General features: G+C 32.4%; 1 protein-coding gene across 3 annotated transcripts in view; it reads right to left on the minus strand.

The window, feature by feature from the left end:
• Nucleotides 1–780: 780 nt before the first annotated feature.
• LOC127704276 (glycoprotein 3-alpha-L-fucosyltransferase A-like) overlaps nucleotides 781–18,512 on the minus strand; it is a 60,445-nt gene continuing 42,713 nt past the window's right edge. Inside the window, exons 1-3 of one of the 3 annotated variants that reach the window (XM_052208271.1) lie at nucleotides 17,717–18,509; nucleotides 3,339–4,448; nucleotides 781–1,669 (exon numbers count right to left, since the gene is read on the minus strand). In XM_052208271.1, coding sequence (XP_052064231.1) covers nucleotides 1,300–1,669; nucleotides 3,339–4,408 — 1,440 coding nt within the window. In that variant the 5' untranslated portion in view covers nucleotides 4,409–4,448; nucleotides 17,717–18,509 and the 3' untranslated portion in view covers nucleotides 781–1,299. Of the gene's footprint in view, nucleotides 1,670–3,338; nucleotides 4,449–17,302; nucleotides 17,347–17,716; nucleotides 18,510–18,512 lie in introns of those variants that run through there. The other 2 variants (XM_052208274.1, XM_052208272.1) reach the window with 2 other exon arrangements.

The following is an 18,512-nucleotide window of genomic DNA, read 5'->3' on the forward strand; positions in this document are numbered from 1 at the left end:
AAATTATCACACAGAAAGATCAAAAGAAAAATTAAAGAAAATAGACACAAAATAAATAAACAAGTTCTTGTCAACATTATTAAATCACAAAAAAATATAGAAAATAAAATAACAATCTCTTCTTATCAGAAAGTCATAACAAACAAACAAACAAACAAGTAATAATATAATGAAAATTCAACTTTTGAACCTAGGATTTCTCATTGCAACATAAAATGAGTATTCTTGTAAACAATCATTCAAAACTTGTTCTATTGTTCAGAAACCGGTACAAAAAAAAGTAATTGAGTTCCTAGTAAATTACATGTACTAAAATGGTTTTGCATGTGGCACAAAGTGTTATGTACAAATACGTTTGCATACTTTATTTTGTTTTTATTTTAAAACCAGCAGTAACAAAAAATAATAATTTCCACATATTTAAAGTCAATAACAGTAAGATTGTGTTTAATTATTTGTTAAGGAAAATTGTGGAGGTTTTCTTATATAAATTTTTTCTCCAATACAAGATTTTTTTTTCATTTAAATTTGAGGAAGAATATATGTACGAGAGAAATTCTAATACTTATTCAATCCTATATTTTTGTAATAAATGTTCAAAATTAGTGATTAATAACCTAACATTGTTTTCACCGAAACAAGGTTGTATCTTATGAAGCTCATACCAACAAAAATTTATAAACATATAAATATTTTTTTTAGTTTTACTAAATATTATTCAACATTTATTACAATTATCCCCCCTGCCACCCCAACTACCCCCCCCCCCCCCCCCCCCCCCTAAAAAACACACACTATCAAACTTACAAATGATAAGACTGCCAGGAAACAGTTTACAAAGGAAAGTTTTTTGGAATCCCTTAGACTAAATGTATCTTATTTCCTCCTCCATATCAATGGCAATTGGTTTTGTTTTCATGTAAAACAAAAAAAGAACTTATCATTGATCTACATACTGTGCTGAACCTCTCCCTCTTTTAAATAACAATAAATTTACATGTTCATATCAACATAAGGCCGAAAAAAATATTTGTTTAAGGTTACCTTATCTAGCCTAATGTAAAGGCCTATCCTAACCAATAATATTAAGAATGTTGGTTAAGTGTCACTAACTTGGATTTCCAGACCTTTTCACCTAAATCTACACATTTTGTTTTCATTAAAATAATTTAACATAACTACATATTTAATTTTGAATGAATGTAACCAGAAACAAATATAGGGTACTATATCTCTGATGTAACCCTACAGAAATGTATTTTTTCAGAGTATCCTATGTATAGGAAAGAAAAAGATAATTTAAACATCTCCAAAATAATTATCTATTATTTGTTTTCTTTCTGGTTGATCTTTCCATTTGCTCTGTCCTATACACACGCCTTCGCCTCGCCACCAACGGTTAATATCTCTGTACGAAATAGGTTTATGATCTGGAGCTGCATGCAACATAGAACATATCCTACACCAATAGAAAGTGTTTACTGTGCCAGCTGTACCTTTCCATTGAAAATATTCGTTATATAAATCGTCATTTTTATCCAGTTTATGAAGGTATTCAGCGAGATCTTTAGGTGAATCGAAATCTTCAATGTGAATGAAAGAATGTGGTGGTGCTGCTCGCTTGTAATCATTGGGATGTGCACCCATTACTATTGGAACAACGTCATGTCTTGAAAAATAAAAAAAAACACATTATGGAATATCCCGTACAAGATAAGTTCGTTATGGCTATATATTGTAACACATTATGAAATATCTCGCACACATATAAATTCAGCATCCAACAACAAACCCTGATAAATTCGTTATGGCTATATATTGTAACTCATGAACACATACTAAAGACCACTCTGTAATTAACTTGTGGTAAAAACCAACACTTTACTTGTGTAAAAAAAGTGTTAAAAAAACGGTGGACAAAATCCACTGGACCGTGGCAAATGATAGTAAACTACACTTGTTTGAAATGAAGCTTAAGTACTTTTGTTAAAATCAATTTTTAACTCGTCCTTCTCTTTTCCTTTTTTTATGCTTCGTGTGTTTTATGGGTCTTTGTGTGTGCGTGTGTGTGTATTTTTCATTGTTTTTTTAGGGGGATGTATTTTTTTCATAAATATATTTAATCATTTTGCTTACCGTCATTCATTGTGAATCATAATCACCGTTCTGATGTTTATATAAAATAAGGAGATATTGTATGATTGATAATAAGACAACTAACTAACAGAGGAGTCCAAATGAAGTGAATTTAAGCAACTATAGGTCACTGTACAGCCTTCAAAAATGATCAAAACCCATGCATACTGCATAGTCAGCTATAAAAAGACCGATATTACAAAATATGAAACAATTTAACCGAATAAACGAAAAACAAATAAAACAGACAGCATCCAACAACAAACCCTGATTTACAGGCTCCTGACTTGGGACAAGCACATATAGAATGTGGTGGGTGGAATAAATTTGTGAGCGCACAAAAGACACAAAGTACCGACCTAAAAGAGTGACAAAAGATACCAGAGGGACATTCAAACTCATACATCGAAAATAAACTGACAACGCCATGGTTAAAAAAGACAAACAGACAAACAATAGTACACAAAACACAACATAGAAAACTAAAGACCCAAGAGTACTCACAGTTACTGAAAGCTAATTCAAAGTCAATGAGAACTAATAAAAAAATCATGTTCTCCCACACTAATATATCCAACAAATTTATTGTGAAGACGTCATAAACAATCTGAGAAAAGCATGAACTTGTGCAATGCCAAAATATGAGTACATAATATCGACAGGATGCAAGACGATAAGTTTTCAAAAATGTAAAGTTAAGTTATGTTTATGTTCGGAAATGAACGATTGTTTACATGCGTTCGTGTATTTGATATCATACAGTTTTGATTTATCAGGGATATATGTCCACAATAAAAACTTTCCTCCGACTTATGAATTTGAATATCGCTTGTAATACATTGTCAGAACACAATACAGTGTTAACAGTGCAGCTGTACTTCCTATTATTTATTACGCCCTCCATCAGATGCGCTAGGGAAGTACATATATATATATAAGCGCCGATTAGTTGAACGATGGCTTGCTGTGTAACGTGTTCTGGGTTCTATCGCCTTTGCGATAGAGGGATTATTTCAATACAAAAATCATGCTTCACTGTTACAATAGACTGACAGAAACAATACCAACAATACCAGTGCTAACATTTATATACCATTTTTGTTTTTGTTTTTTGTTTTGTTTTTTTTTTTTTTTTTGGGGGGGGGGGGGGGGGTATTATACTCATTGTGTGACTAGCGATTGCATAAAGATAATATACTTACGATAAACCGTTGACAAAAAACTTTTCAGTGATGTAATCACGACAGTTAGAGTTTTCAAATGATAAATAAAACTTATAATCTTTGTCTAACATATTAAAACAATGTTCTGCATTATGACGAGGACATTTATTAGGACCACATGCTCCATAAATATCGACTTGTATATATTTCCCTAGCTCGTCTGCATACTGTCTGCGTCCATTACGAGCCCCGCAGTTTGAAACAAACCAAGCCACTTTTTTTGTTTTTCCAACTGCATAGTTTTTATCTTGCTTTTTCGTTATCACATCCGGATCGTGTGGAACCATTTTTTCATAAGGTGCAACTATTATAGAATCATGTCTATAACTTGCTGTCCAGTTAAATACGTTATTAAAGCCTGAAAGACCAGGGGTATGATAAGGTGATTCTAACAAAAATAATATCCATATCTGATCAATTGGTCGTTTAGTCCATGGTTTGCTTGGAGAATGATGAAACATGACAGCATCTGCAGTTTCTGCAGAACGACGGTCATCCGTCACTGTACATTGTTGGACGGGACACTGTTGATCTTCAAATGTTTTCTGACCTTTTTTTAAAGCCCAACCACCAAAACCATGATATAATAATATAGTCTTTAAAGGCACTTGTACTTTTTTTTTCTCTGCTTCGATAATGTACGGAGGTTTATAACGCATTTGAGCCACAATTCGATCATCGTCGTAGTAATCGTCACTGAACCACACGCGACCTTCAACACCATCATACGAAACTTTCTTTCCGAAAGGATTTTTTTCTTTGTCTTCAAGGACAAATGATTCTTCTCTTTTTAATCCAGATTCAAGCCCCAGTTTAGATGCATTAGCGAATTCGCTTTCGGAATGGTTTTTCTTGTCAAGAATCACATGGTCATGCACTATTTTCCCGGAATATCTCGGCTTCTTTGGTATGCGTTTTGTCATACTTGGTCCCCATGGTGCTTCATTACTTTCAAACATCCAAGTATTATTACCATAAAAATTGATAACTACAAACAGAACCAAAGCTGCCAAAACGTAAGTCACTAGTTTCCTTAAATGAAATCTCATTTTCCATAGATGCTAAACTTAAATCATTATTTCATATAATCTGAAAAATATAAATGAATTGTCTTGTTACATTATGTAGTATGCGTTATCTATTAAGGGATCGATCATATTAAAATTGCAATTTGATAAGATCAGATAAGATAAGATATTTTATTAGTATAAAATCCAAACAATCGTTTCATTTTGTGATGAAACAAGTTAACTTTTGTTGGAAAGAAATATCTATATTTTGGAAAGGCAGGAAAATGTTGTTTTTTTCAGAAAGTTTTCATTCAAGTCAGGGTAAGTTCCAGTAAGTTTTCGAACTGTTAAAAAATGCGCAACTTTCTGTGTCTATCATCGATTTCCGAGAGAATAATATCAACATAGTATTCCTCCTCTATTTGGTGATACTTATATCATTGTGCCGTCTTTGATCGACCGTTTATATGAGGCAGCTGATGAGGACCCGAAGTCTATTGATGCATGTTTGTTTTAATTATCATTATATGTTCGGACAAAATTTCGTATGTTTTTTTTTATCTTGTTTTACGAAAAAATTCCAATACCTGAAAGTAGTTTTCTGCCATATTGTTGAAGCTTTTTTAGCACGATAGTGGAATACAAGTGTTGAACATGTTTAATTCAGTTTCCAAAATGGTATGAATTGCTTCGCAATGTAATAAGTCACGAATAAGGGACTGTGAAAGAAAAATGTAACATAAAATAGTTAAACTATAAACAATTAGTCTTTAAGGTTCATCATAACAAATGGACCAAAATGGCTGTGTTTAGACCTCAAAAACTACTCTGAGTACAGACTAACCTGTGCAGTTGGAAAAGTTTTAAGGCCTGGCATCCACTAGATATATAAAAGTTAAATGCATTTTGTGTTTTAGGAAGATAAAATATTTTTTGGATTTTGATGGGCATTTTTTTTCCGTTCCTGCAGAAGGTATAAGAAATGTCTGTACCTATCATTTCTTATACCTATACCAAACCAATTGCAACTAAAATTGCAAACACGTGTTGCAGGATCTCAACATTGACGACTTTAAGTCTAAACCTCCTGATTGCACCTGTGCTAGTTCCCCGTTCATATATATTCCGGCTGACCACGTTATTACTGGTAGTAACCTAAACATTGTCAATAACACTTCTCTGCGAAATGTGTTATCCAAAGGCCCGAAATATCGTGAGCCTAAATCCATCAACTGGGAACACAACTTCAAAATACTGATGGATTCAGTCGATGATTATGCAAGGCAATGGGTTAAACGCTAGAGAGAACATTTTCTTTCCAAATGGATTAATGCTGTTAGGTCGTTGATACAAATCAGAATTTAAAACTGAATCACTGCCACGGTGTATCATCGCCACCGGAAATTGGGTACCAACGAAGCGGAGAGAAAGTAGAAAAAAAACAAGGTAAGAATTCCTTTCAGTTTAAACCATTTCTACCGTTTTGATGTGGTTACTGCTTATGAAACGATTTCTGATATATACATATATACTAACATTTTGTCTATTAAGACATCAAAGAAGCAACCATATCCATATACATATATCGATTTTAATATATAGAATGATTGACACCGGGTTGGTTGAGTACAAGTTGCCGAAGGTACGAGTTGACTTGTATCCTTTCAAAAAGCGCACCGGTGTCAATCATTCTATATATTAAAATCGATATATGTCGAAACAACGCAACAAACCATTTTCTAGTATATCGATATATCGTAATATAAGAAACATATAGCGGTATATTGTTCTCAAAATATTGAGATAAATATAATTGATAAATTGATTATTATTTTTAATCGATATACTAGTAATTAAATTCGATTATAATTTATATCGACATAAATATATCGACATCTACTTAAAGTCAATATTTTTTATATCGCATTGTTTTGATATAACACAATATTTCGCAATATTTTTCATAATTTATTGTGGAATCGCCACACAGGTCGACATAAAATATATAGATAAGTATGATATAACGCAACAAGTCAATAGGAACAACAACAAAAAAAGATACCTATACGCTTCCGTAATATCCAATATAAGGCTACAATATACATAGTCCAATTAGATCTCTAGCAGCATACAAAATATACATGATTTCCAGATGTATACATTTTATGTCAATATTTTACCCCTAAACATAAAATACGTTCCACGAAGTGTCCATAAATAAAACGATTTGAATTATATTTGTTTTACAATGTAATGCAGTTAATTAACATTGCACAAATGAAAAATTGGTTTATCTTTTCTCCGTGTCACAAAATTGTGATAATAAAAAAAATTGTACAGTAAGCGTTTACAAATTGAGTACTATACTTACAACAGCGGATAAATGTAATAACTTTCTTTTACACTTTTGACGTGTCTTTGACCGGCTTCTCGTATGGTAATTTAATGACAGCTATCTAAAACTCTTATTCGAAATATAATAGTTAAACAAAATATTAGACCTCCGTCAGAATATCTATTCGAAAAGAAATTCAGCCCTCAAAAGCCCACAAGCAAGTTTGAAGGATTAAAATTACGATTTCCCAATATCTTCAAGAAAATGATCTTGTATCGGCCCGTAAACTGTATATTACTTTCTTGTTAGTTTCAATAATTAACATCTCCCCAATGACAAGACTTTAATTGTAACACAAATCTTTCAAGATATGAAAACTCTACTACGATTAAACCTTCTAAATCCATCCGTCAACTTTTTACACATGCGTAACATGTGTTGCACAAATAAAACTGAAAGTTTTCTGTTAAGTAAACTAGAGGCTCTCAAGAGCCTGTGTCGCTCATCTGTATTTACTGATGCTTTGGAAATCATGTAAAATAAGGTTAAAATCATAATTAAAAACCAATTGTTCAGAGAACAATTGAAGGTCTTTCCACCCATAAAGATCTATTTTGATATAAAAATATTAAAATTCGGTGTAAAATGTCATTTCCAGCGTCAAATGATAGCTTATTGTACGCTGATTCCAAAAATATATGGTTTCTATACATTTTTTTTTAAATAAGGGAGATAATTTGCAAAGGTCAAAATCTAGAATGTCAAATTTACCTATGACCTTGAGCTCAATTTCAAGGTCATAAACCAAGGACCTCAAATCAAAAGACCCTAGGTCTTAGTTATATATGGTTAATGAGTTATATCACCATACGCGTATTTTTAAATACAAGAGGGGAGAAAACTCTAATTTAATGTTAGCGCACCCTCTAAACCAAAATGTATGTGTTACTACATGTCGCAACTATCAATTTAGTAATAATATGTTGTCGATAACTCATACTGTTTTTGAAAAGAAGTGAAAATAAGCCAAAATCAAAATTTAGAATATGACCTTGACCTTTGACCTTGACCAAATTTTTTTTTTTGGACCAAGGACCTCAAATCAAAAGTCCCTAGGTCTCTATCACTTATGGTTTACCAGTTAGAAATGCATATTACTTATATCAAATGCATAAGGGGAAATAACTCTCATATGGAGTCTCCAGAACGCTTCGGTGAAAACCAAACTCAACATCCTGAAGATTTAGCGAGCAATTTGGTAAAATAAATTTGTCGTAATCTTTTACGGTTGCGAAGGAGTAGTGGCCACAAGAGAAACAGTGTTTGGGGAGATAACTCTTACAACGTAAAGTATTCAGTTAAACGGTTGTCAGTTTCAAAAGCGTATAAACTGTTCGATATCATATACCAAATATCTAAGCGACATCTTATGAAACAACAATACTACGCAAGAAAAAAATTAGGCCGAAGAAAAAAAAAAAAATAATAATAATTAAAAACCAATTGTTCAGAGAACAATTGAAGGTCTTTCCACCCAGAAAGATCTATTTTGATATAAAAATATTAAAATTCGGTTTAAAATGTCATTTCCAGCGTCAAATGATAGCTTATTGTACACTGATTCCAAAAATATATGGTTTCTATACATTTTTTTTTTAATAAGGGAGATAATTTGTTACTTCCGGTTTCAAAAATGTTACTTTCGGTATAATTTGAATGTTTACTTGACACTGATTCCAAAAATATATGGTTCTATATACTTTTATATTAAATAAGTACAAAAAATAGCTACTTCCGGTTTACACAAGGTCACTTCCGGTTGGATTTTTCAAGGTCAAATGGCTTGCAACCTAATGCAAAAAGTCCCATGGCTTTATCATGTATACATATGAGGTAAAAGCAAAGGTCAAAATCTAGAACGTCAAATTTACCTATGACCTTGAGCTCAATTTCAAGGTCATAAACCAAGGACCTGAAATCAAAAGACCCCTAGGTCTTAGTTATATATGGTTAATGAGTTATATCACCATACGCGTATTTTTAAATACAAGAGGGAAGAAAACTCTAATTTAATGTTAGCGCACCCTTTAACCAAAATGTATGTGTTAGGACATGTCGCAACTAACAATTTAGTAATAATATGTCGTGATATCTTATACGGAGTGAAAATAAGCCAAAATCAAAATTCAGAATATGACCATGACCTTTGACCTTGACCAAATTTTCTTTTTTTTGGACCAAGGACCTCAAATCAAAAGACCCTAGGTCTCTATCACTTATGGTTTACCAGTTAGAAATGCATATCACTTATATCAAATGCATAAGGGTAAATAACTCTCATATGGAGTCTCCGGAACACTTCGGTGAAAACCAAACTCAACATCCTGAAGATATAACGAGCAATTTGGTAAAATAAATTTGTCGTAATCTTTTACGGTTGCGAAGGAGTAGTGGCCACAAGAAAAACAGTGTTTGGGGAGATAACTCTTACAACGTAAGGTATTTGGTTACACGGTTGTCAGTTTTAAAAGCGTATAAACTATACAATATCATATTCCAAATATCTAAGCGACATCTAATGAAACAACAAAACTACGCAAGAAGAAAAATTAGGCGGAAGAAAAAAAATAATAATAATCAGAAGAAAACCAATAGGTCTTTCCACGGTAAAGTGGAAAGACCTAATAATCAGAACAAAAGCAATAGGTCTTTCCACGGAAAATTGGAAAGACCTAATTAATAGTATTAGATATTAGATATTATAATGATATCTAAGATAATAACAAAAAACTGCAAAATTTTTGTAAAATTACTAACTCAAGGGCAGCAACCCAACAACGGGTTGTCAGAATCGTCTGAAAATTTCAGGGCAGATAAATCTAAATCTGATGAACATTTTTGCTACCTGTCAGATTTGCTCAAAATGCTTTAGTTTCAGAGATATAAACCAAAAACTGCATTTTACCCCTATGTTCTATTTTTAACCAAGTCGGCCATGATGGTTGGAAGGCGGGGTCATCGGAATTTGTTTTTAAACTAGATACCCTTAAAATGATTATGGCCAAGTATGGTTAAATTTGTCTCAGTAGTTTCAGAGAAGAAGATTTTTGTAAAAGATTACAAAAATTTACAAAAAATTGTTAAAAATTGACTATTAAGGGAAATAACTCCTAAAGGGGTCGACTGACAATTTTGGTCATGACAACTTATTTGTAGATCTTACTTTGCTGAACATTATTGCTGTTTACAGTTTATCTCTATCTATAATAATATTCAAGATAATAACCAAAAACTGCAAAATTTCCTTCAAATTACCAATTCAGGGGCAGCAACCCAACAACAGGTTGTCAGATTTGTCTGAAAATTTCAGGGCAGATAGATCTTGACCTGATAATCAGTTTTACCCAATGTCAGATTTACTCTAAATGCTTTGGTTTCAGAGATATAAGCCAAAATCTACATTTTACCCCTATGTTCTATTTTTAGCCATGGTGGCCATCTTGGTTGGTTGGCGGGGTCATCGGACATATTTTTTTGAAACTAGATACCCTAATGATGATTGTGGCCAACTTTGGTTAAATTTGGCCCAGTGGTTTCAGAGGAGAAGATTTTTGTAAAAAGCTAACGACGACGGACGACGGACGCCAAGTGATGAGAAAAGCTCACTTGGCCCTTCGGGCCAGGTGACCTAAAAAGTGTTTCCTTTCGTGAGGGTCAGTCTCCCTTCTCCTTGTATTCCGTCAATAAAGTATCAAACATTCAAATAGGCGTTTCTGACTGAGTATCCGTACTTTCACACAAAAAAGAAATAGTGCCGTATTAAAATGAACAATATTTTTAGATGGTGACGTTCCCTTGTCACCATCTTATGGTGTTAATATATCTCAACTTGTACGATTCGCTCGTGTATGTAACAACGTATTAGATTTTAGCGAGAGAAATTTATGTATTACTGAAAAATTATTACACCAGGGTTTTCGATATCATAAACTAGTCAAAACATTTACTAAATTTTATCGGTATAAGGACATCATTCGTAAATATAACTCAACATGCAGACATCTTTAACGTTCGGGTATTTCACATCCAATCTTTTATGGTAATATTCTTTACAAAGCACAAAAATGTCAGTATTCACCTCAAAAGCTAACAAAACCTTTAAACAGACTTAAGAAGGGATATAGTTACGATACTGCTGTCAGGTCATTAAAGATTGCATAGTTTGGCTTTAATATTGATTCACTTATAGAGTCTTTGCATCGGAATTAAACATATTTATTCTAAAACCAGTTGTTGGCATGACACGGGTTATGTTCTTCTCATATATTTTATGATGGTATAATACTAAACCCCTAACAGGAGGGATTGTGCCTGATATTCATATGATGAAGACATAATCTTTCAATCAGTTTAATTGAGGTCTGGAGCTGGCATGTCAGTAACTGCTAGTAGTCTGTTGTTATTTGTGTATTATTGTCATTTTGTTTATTCTCTTTTGTTTCCTATCCTGAAATCGGACTCGGACTTCTCTTAAACTGAGTTTTACTGTGCGTACTGTTGTACGTTTGTTTTTTTCTACATTGGGTAGAGGTATAGGGGGAGGGCTGAGATCTCAAAAAACATGTTTAACCCCGCCGCATTTTTGCGCCTGCCCCAAGTCAGGAGCCTCTGGCCTTTGTTAGTCTTGTATCGTTTTTAATTTTAGTTTCTTGTGTTTAATTTGGAGTTTAGTATGACGTCCATTATCACTGAACTAGTATACATATTTGTTTAGGGGCCAGCTGAAGGACGTCTCCGGGTGCGGGAGTTTCTCGCTGCATTGAAGACCCATTGGTGGCCTTCGACTGTTGTCTGCTCTATGGTCGGGTTGTTGTCTCTTTGACACATTCCCCATTTCCATTCTTAATTTTAATAATACATGTTTAGCAAAAGTTTATAATGACGTAATCGATATATGAACATGTAACATTATAAAGGATTGCTAAAAGGCTCCTTACAAATATTGAAGAATTTCCTCTTCAATCCTGATATTTCAAATAAACACAAAGACGTTGTAAAGTTCAATGTTATGTTTCAATGCTGAATAAATTGTGAGATTTTATCTGTAAACGGTCGTGATACAACCTTGAATTAAGTGGTGTACTACGTATGGTGTACACAGCTGTAGGAAAAGGATGTTTTATCTAATATTTAGTTACAGTTACTGGTTAAATTGGTCAAGCAGAAGAAGGTCACGATTGAAAATCATGGACCAATGTTTGCTTTTAGCTTTTAGCGGCGACATGTATAAAGATCAGTACTTTTGTAACGTTTGTGTAGTAGAATAATGTATGCCCAATAACCCCTGCATCTATTTAACGCACAGGGTCAAAATCATAAACTGGTTCAAACGTCACTACAAATTCAATATTCAACTGTTTAAAAAGAACAATTAAAACATTTTCAACAATTTACGAAATATTTATCTAAATGCTATTCAGTGCTACACATTGCAGTTTTGAAGAGTAATTTTTGTAATCTGAGCCCATATAATCGTTGTCCATTGTGTGTTGAGATCCTATTCACACTAAACTTTTGTAGATTTATTTTCATTATTATTACAAATATTTTAAAACTTTAAAAACGGAAAACGTTGAGAACCATGTTCGAGTCCGATTTTATGTTTGACGTTTATTTGGTACATCTTAAAACCAAATATACGATAATATCCGACATTTCTGGTAATCGAATATTTTGTATTTTTATCGAGTAACATTCAGTTTCAAAATAAAAGCGATTCGATAAATCTTGCTGCCATTTCGTTTAAATATTACGTTAAATAGACAGCAAATTGAGAGGAAAAGTAGCTGCGACCCCGAGGCTGCCGGTAACTAAAGATCCTAGTTGATTGCCTGATACCTGATAAATTTAAAATTCACTGAAAATATATCATTAACTTGGAAATAATTCGAGCATCACAACTCAACATTCTATACTATATAAAAATAGAATATATATGTATATAAAGAAATATAAAGTAGATGTGTCCCATCCTTGAATGTGACATTGGATTTATCCCATCCCTGTCATTGCCTTTCGGATGTTTTTTTTTAATTATCCAAGATATTGTTTTAGCCAGTGTCGAAACTCCGTGAAATTTTATGGCATTGATTGTCAATTTCATTCAAATATACTTACATGTGTTTATTGTCTTGGACGATACGGCTAAAGAAAGCAAAATCATCGCAAACAGAAGTGGACGAATATATATAAATATGTGAAAACTGTTGTTTCTTATTTGTGTTTGTAACTTAGGCTATGTATACTGTATTGTTTATTATATTTGTAAACATAATATTATAATGATATTATATTATGCTCCTTGTGAGCCCATTTGATGGAAATAAAGCATCTTCTTCTTCGTCTATAAATATCTGATAACAAAAAATATACACCTATTTCTTGTTTTTTTATCAAAGATTATCAAAGATACAAGAACAGTTTAAGTTAAGGATTTCTTTTTTTTCACTATACTTACATCTAATATATATATAGGACACCGATTGTATATTATGCTTACTAAGAACGGTTGGTTCCGGTGAGGACGTACGCCTTCTTTTTATCGTTAAAAAATCATTTTTGTTATAAAATCGTAACAAAAAAAATTCGCCCTTTTACGCTTGGTGCTACTTTCACCATCATGGACCCTCCTCTCTTTTTCCTCGAACCCCGGAATCGCACCTACTTACATTGAAGTTGGGTCCGATTTTATTTTTCATTACCCCTACTAACCATAATGTATTGTATCATTTATAAATTGTCGTACCAGATGGGACAGATAATCCATCAATTAACAACATCTGTACGCATGTAATTTTTTTGTAGATTACTTTATCAATATGATCAATTGTTAAATTGTGTAATTAGTATATAAAAAAATGGAAATGATTAGTAGAAGGTTAAAAAAAGTGTTCATTCAAAATGAAGCTCAACATTTTGCACCAAATCTTAAATCCTATTTTTTTTTTATTTCGTTCATGAAGTTTCAGCTTCACAAAGGTTTTAAAATAAAAATGTTCTTGACATTTTTTGACAAATCTTTAACAGTATCATTTAGAGTATCGAATTTATATCTGATATTGACAAATCCCTGTTGTTAGCCTGTTTAAAGTTTGGTATACCATAAAGTTGTCTTGTTGTGCAGTGGCCAGAGAGATGAACATTGGACTTATGTATACGTGGAATTTTCAATGCATGAATTAACACAAATCAAATTATATTAAACTGGTAAAAATGTATACATTTTTGGGGAGGATAAATCTGCCGCTCCATGTTGAAAGAGTTTGCCCTCTGCACTTTACAAAATTCTAACAAGAAGTTTTAAGGGGTCTGATGCTGAACTGTTGCAAAACACAGTTTCTTTCCTGATCCAAAGTACCCAACTTTTCCTTTAGCATTCGACCAAAGAGGGAGGGAGGGCTTATTTCCTCTGAATTTATTTCACTCATTATGGTCAAAATTCAAGATTTAGTAAAACGTTGTAAAATTTAGATATCCAAGAGCCTTAATCGAAAGACACCTCAACAAATTTAACTAATTTGTATCTGAAAGGCGATACATAGCTTTATTTCTCATAGAATTTGAGGTTTGGTGAAGAATATCTTTTTAATTCATTTTTTTTTCATAAATACATGTACTCAAAATCTGCTTATTGTCCTCTTGTGCAGCTCTGTGTGTCTTGATTCGAAGTTTAATAACAAAATATTGTCTATTATCTACATATATGTTAAGGTCAATGTGCAAATTAATTATATGCTTTCAGAGAAAAAAATCTGCCATTATATAATGCTTTGAAATTTGATTTATTCAAAAATAGAGCTTGCATATTCTTCTTATTCTTCCAGTAAGCGGCCACCGTCAACTGGTTGACTATCCTGCCACATTTTTTGGAGTGCGCGCATGAAAACAATTTTAAATTTAATAACAAAAACAAAAACTGGGTGAAATTTATATATAGGTGCAAATTATTTGAATTAATCCTTCTTTCCGCACTATAGATAAAACTCAGAAGAATGGAATAAGGTCTAACCAAAGTTCTGTTAGTAACAATAGACTATAATCGGAATAAGGTCTAACCAAAGTCATGTTAGTGACAATAGACTATGGTCGGAATAATGTCTAACCAAAGTCATGTTGGTGACAACAGAATATGGTCGGAATAAGGTCTAACCAAAGTACTGTTTGTGACAATAGACTATGATCGGAATAAGGTCTAACCAAAGTACTGTTTGTGACAATAGACTATGATCGGAATATGGTCTAACCAAAGTCATGTTAGTGACAATAGACTATGATCGGAATAAGGTCTAACCAAAGTCCTGTTAGTGACAATAGACTATGGTCGGAATAAGGACTAACCAAAGTCATGATGGTGACAATAGACTATGATCGGAATAAGGTCTAACCAAAGTCACGTTTGTGACAATAGACTTTGATCAGAGAAATTACCAGATATACGTACTGAACTTTATTTATTTCTGGACAAACTGAACAGGACCAAAAAACATAGTAACTAAAATGTCTAATGTTTACACATCATCATCCATTATGCTACAAAGTGAGAAACGAAGAGGACAAAGAAATTAGACATAAGCCGTCGCTTCTTTATAACCCGGGTGCCTTTCTCACACGGTCTTCCACAAACAGGTATAAGCTTATATAATATTAAATTGTTAGATTAACTGTTTAGAACTGGGATCCCACAGTTCATAAAATAAAACACTGCATAATTTAAACTACGAATGATGTTTTGGAGTATTGCTTACTAGCTGGAGTGTTACTTAAGATAAAAAGTGAATCTGGAAAAATATTGTGCATTTGCAATCTGTGATAGAGTTAATAATGAAAGACACGTTATTTATTCATAACTAATCGATAGAAATTACTGTACAGATGTATAGGTCTAATGTGGGAGATGTATAGGTCTAATGTGGGATGGTGCCAGTCAGATTGGAAACTGGTCGTTATTAAATACGATCGGAATAGATTTCTCGACATCTTCCTAATAGTAGTAATACTATAATACATCTATTCTACTTTAAACTGTTTATACAAAGGTTCACATATTTTTGGTAGAATTATTCTTATTTTGACCTTTTGTGTTTTATATCTTTCTATCGGAACTGAGACATATAATTCAATAATATTGTATCATATGTCTAATATTGTATTAAATGTCACTGGACGGAGCAAGTTAACTCATCTTGAATTAAATGCGAGGTGTGGTTATACATATATATTTTCTGATATACATATGCTGTTTGTTTCCTCATTAGTTCTATCATTGGCATAAAAAAGATTTACTATTTTGTACAAGTGTGTGTGTCACCTTTAAAGAATAGAAGCGTGTTTAAATATATAATATTTTGTTGATATACTTATGCTATTATTTCATTATTAGTTATGAGATCTCATGAATATAAAAATAAAAAGATTTTCAATTTTGTATTGTGACAGATATTTGACATAAATTTTGGATATAGATGACGTTACAATTATTCCTTCGATTTTATGTTTATCACGTTTTATATTATTGTAATAGAATAATGCAGTTTATTTTATTTCATATAGTTTATTAGTTAATGTATGTAAGTTCTACTCTGTAAACTATTTTATATAAAATTATTGTATCAAAAGAATGAACCACCATTTATGGTAATAAGAAGTTGGTTGATATTTGCGTAATGTAACATGGTCTGCTTACTGTTCTTTTCCCTCAGACTCTCAACAGACGAACTACATCTGTGAGAGCTGGTTCTGATTTTTTACATGTTCGGGGGAAACTAGCTTAGAACAATGCCTTTGATGGTGTATGGCATTGCTGCCGATGTAAAGGCAGGCCGGGCGTTGTCTACGCAAGGTTATTTGTTTCATTCTGTTAATGTTAATTGACGTAACTCTGTGATATGTAGACTATATATTAGTTAATGTAGACTATATATTGGGTAATGTAATTTACAAGATCCTGTTACAAGTTGAATAATTAATGAATATGATAGGTTAATTTTATCCACGTTAAAGTAGATATAATCCGAGCGGTAATTGCAGAACTGTCCACGAGTTCTCACCGTATCTAACATATGTCTCAGACTTTTACATTATTCTGTGTGACAATAGTTTTTTTTAAATCCATAACAATTAATTAATATATGCCTTTCGCTGGAATTCTTAAATCTTTTAAATCAGACCAAATTAAGTGCCTAAATCGATGTAATATATATTTATAGTACTTACACGTTACAGTTCGTTTGGATTCAGATTATACCATATTTTAACACGTTTCACTTACAAGTACAAGTTGCACGAAATAATAAAAAGTAAAATTAATTCCTCTCTAATCAGGTGTCACCGACAAATCAATTGTTCAACAAAATAACATTGCATTTATTTCATTCGATCAAGGACGTATATTATGTTAGTTAGTTATAAAGCCTTGATTCAATCAACACGAAAAAAATGTATATTAGTAATAACAGACGCAACATTTTAACCTAAAATGTAATTTAAGTGTGTACAATAATGGTGTCATTCCATCAAATTAGGCACATAGATTTACCAACCTGCCACTTAAAAATGGCTACACAGCAATACACGAGACTAAAAAATCGTTCTTTAACTTAACCCTCAAACAGGATGTAATATTTGTTTTATTTTGTGTATATCTTAATCTCCTTATTTTTTAAAAGTACATTTGCATAGAATCAGAGACATATAGATAGAATGTGTAATACCTGTATTGACACGAACGTGAATTCCAGCGTGAATTAGCTAAGTAATAAATACATAAACCTGTTTAAATACAACAGTAAACATTGCAGCTATTGATTTCTATTTAGAAAAAAAACCCATTGCCCACTATTCAGGGGTTTTCATTTCTTCTAAATCGCAAAATTCATTTCCCTTTTTCTTATTTACGAAATCGCATCCAATTTGAGAAAAAAAGAACATCAAGTAACCTTGTCAATTTCACTTACCTGCTTATTTCACATGGAATTTATAAGTTCCATGTTTTGTTCCGGGTGGATAATGGCGGTTGAAGTTGTACAAACGACATTGTAGATGTTTTAAATCGCACAAATATTCAGTCATCCATGACAGTGTTTATAAATTTTAAAATTCCTTCTGCTGGGTATTATACATTAAACAGTTATTTTGATACAGGTAAATTTCTGAACAGGTAAAGCTAAATATAAACTAGATCATGTGACAGCCATACATTAATACCATACCATTATATAAAATCCATCAATAAAACATTATTTCATATTTAAATACAAACTTATTGTCCTATTCAAACATGCTCAGTGATACACTTATTCGTCACATTCAAGAGATTAGCCGGATCGATCGCTCGTCGCGATAGACTTTATAGCTTAGATTTTTACTATACATGCGAGAAACAATTTTCTTCTGATTAATTATTAATCCAACAGTAATCAGGACACAGCATGGTATTAAAAAATTAGCGAAACAATCATGTCAACATGCAATGTAAACAAATGTATTACATCAGTTAACTGCAAATCATTTTCTCTGTTTGTAAGATACGATTCAGTCTGGACCCTGGGATTTAAAATTGTTCCTACAGGGGAATGAATTGACTACGTAGAAATAGACTTTCCTTTGATATAACTGTTCATTTATTAAACTACAGCCTCTTTGACCCACCGGCTTGTTTGTTAATTAGTAGTTATGTCAAGATTAAAAACGATTAGGTGTAGATATATAATGTGAGTGATTTTCCCGTCTCACTTGTACATGCTCTTCTTT

The sequence above is a fragment of the Mytilus californianus genome, unplaced genomic scaffold, assembly GCF_021869535.1.
Source record: "Mytilus californianus isolate M0D057914Y unplaced genomic scaffold, xbMytCali1.0.p SCAF_6, whole genome shotgun sequence".
In the NCBI taxonomy this organism is placed as follows: domain Eukaryota; kingdom Metazoa; phylum Mollusca; class Bivalvia; order Mytilida; family Mytilidae; genus Mytilus; species Mytilus californianus.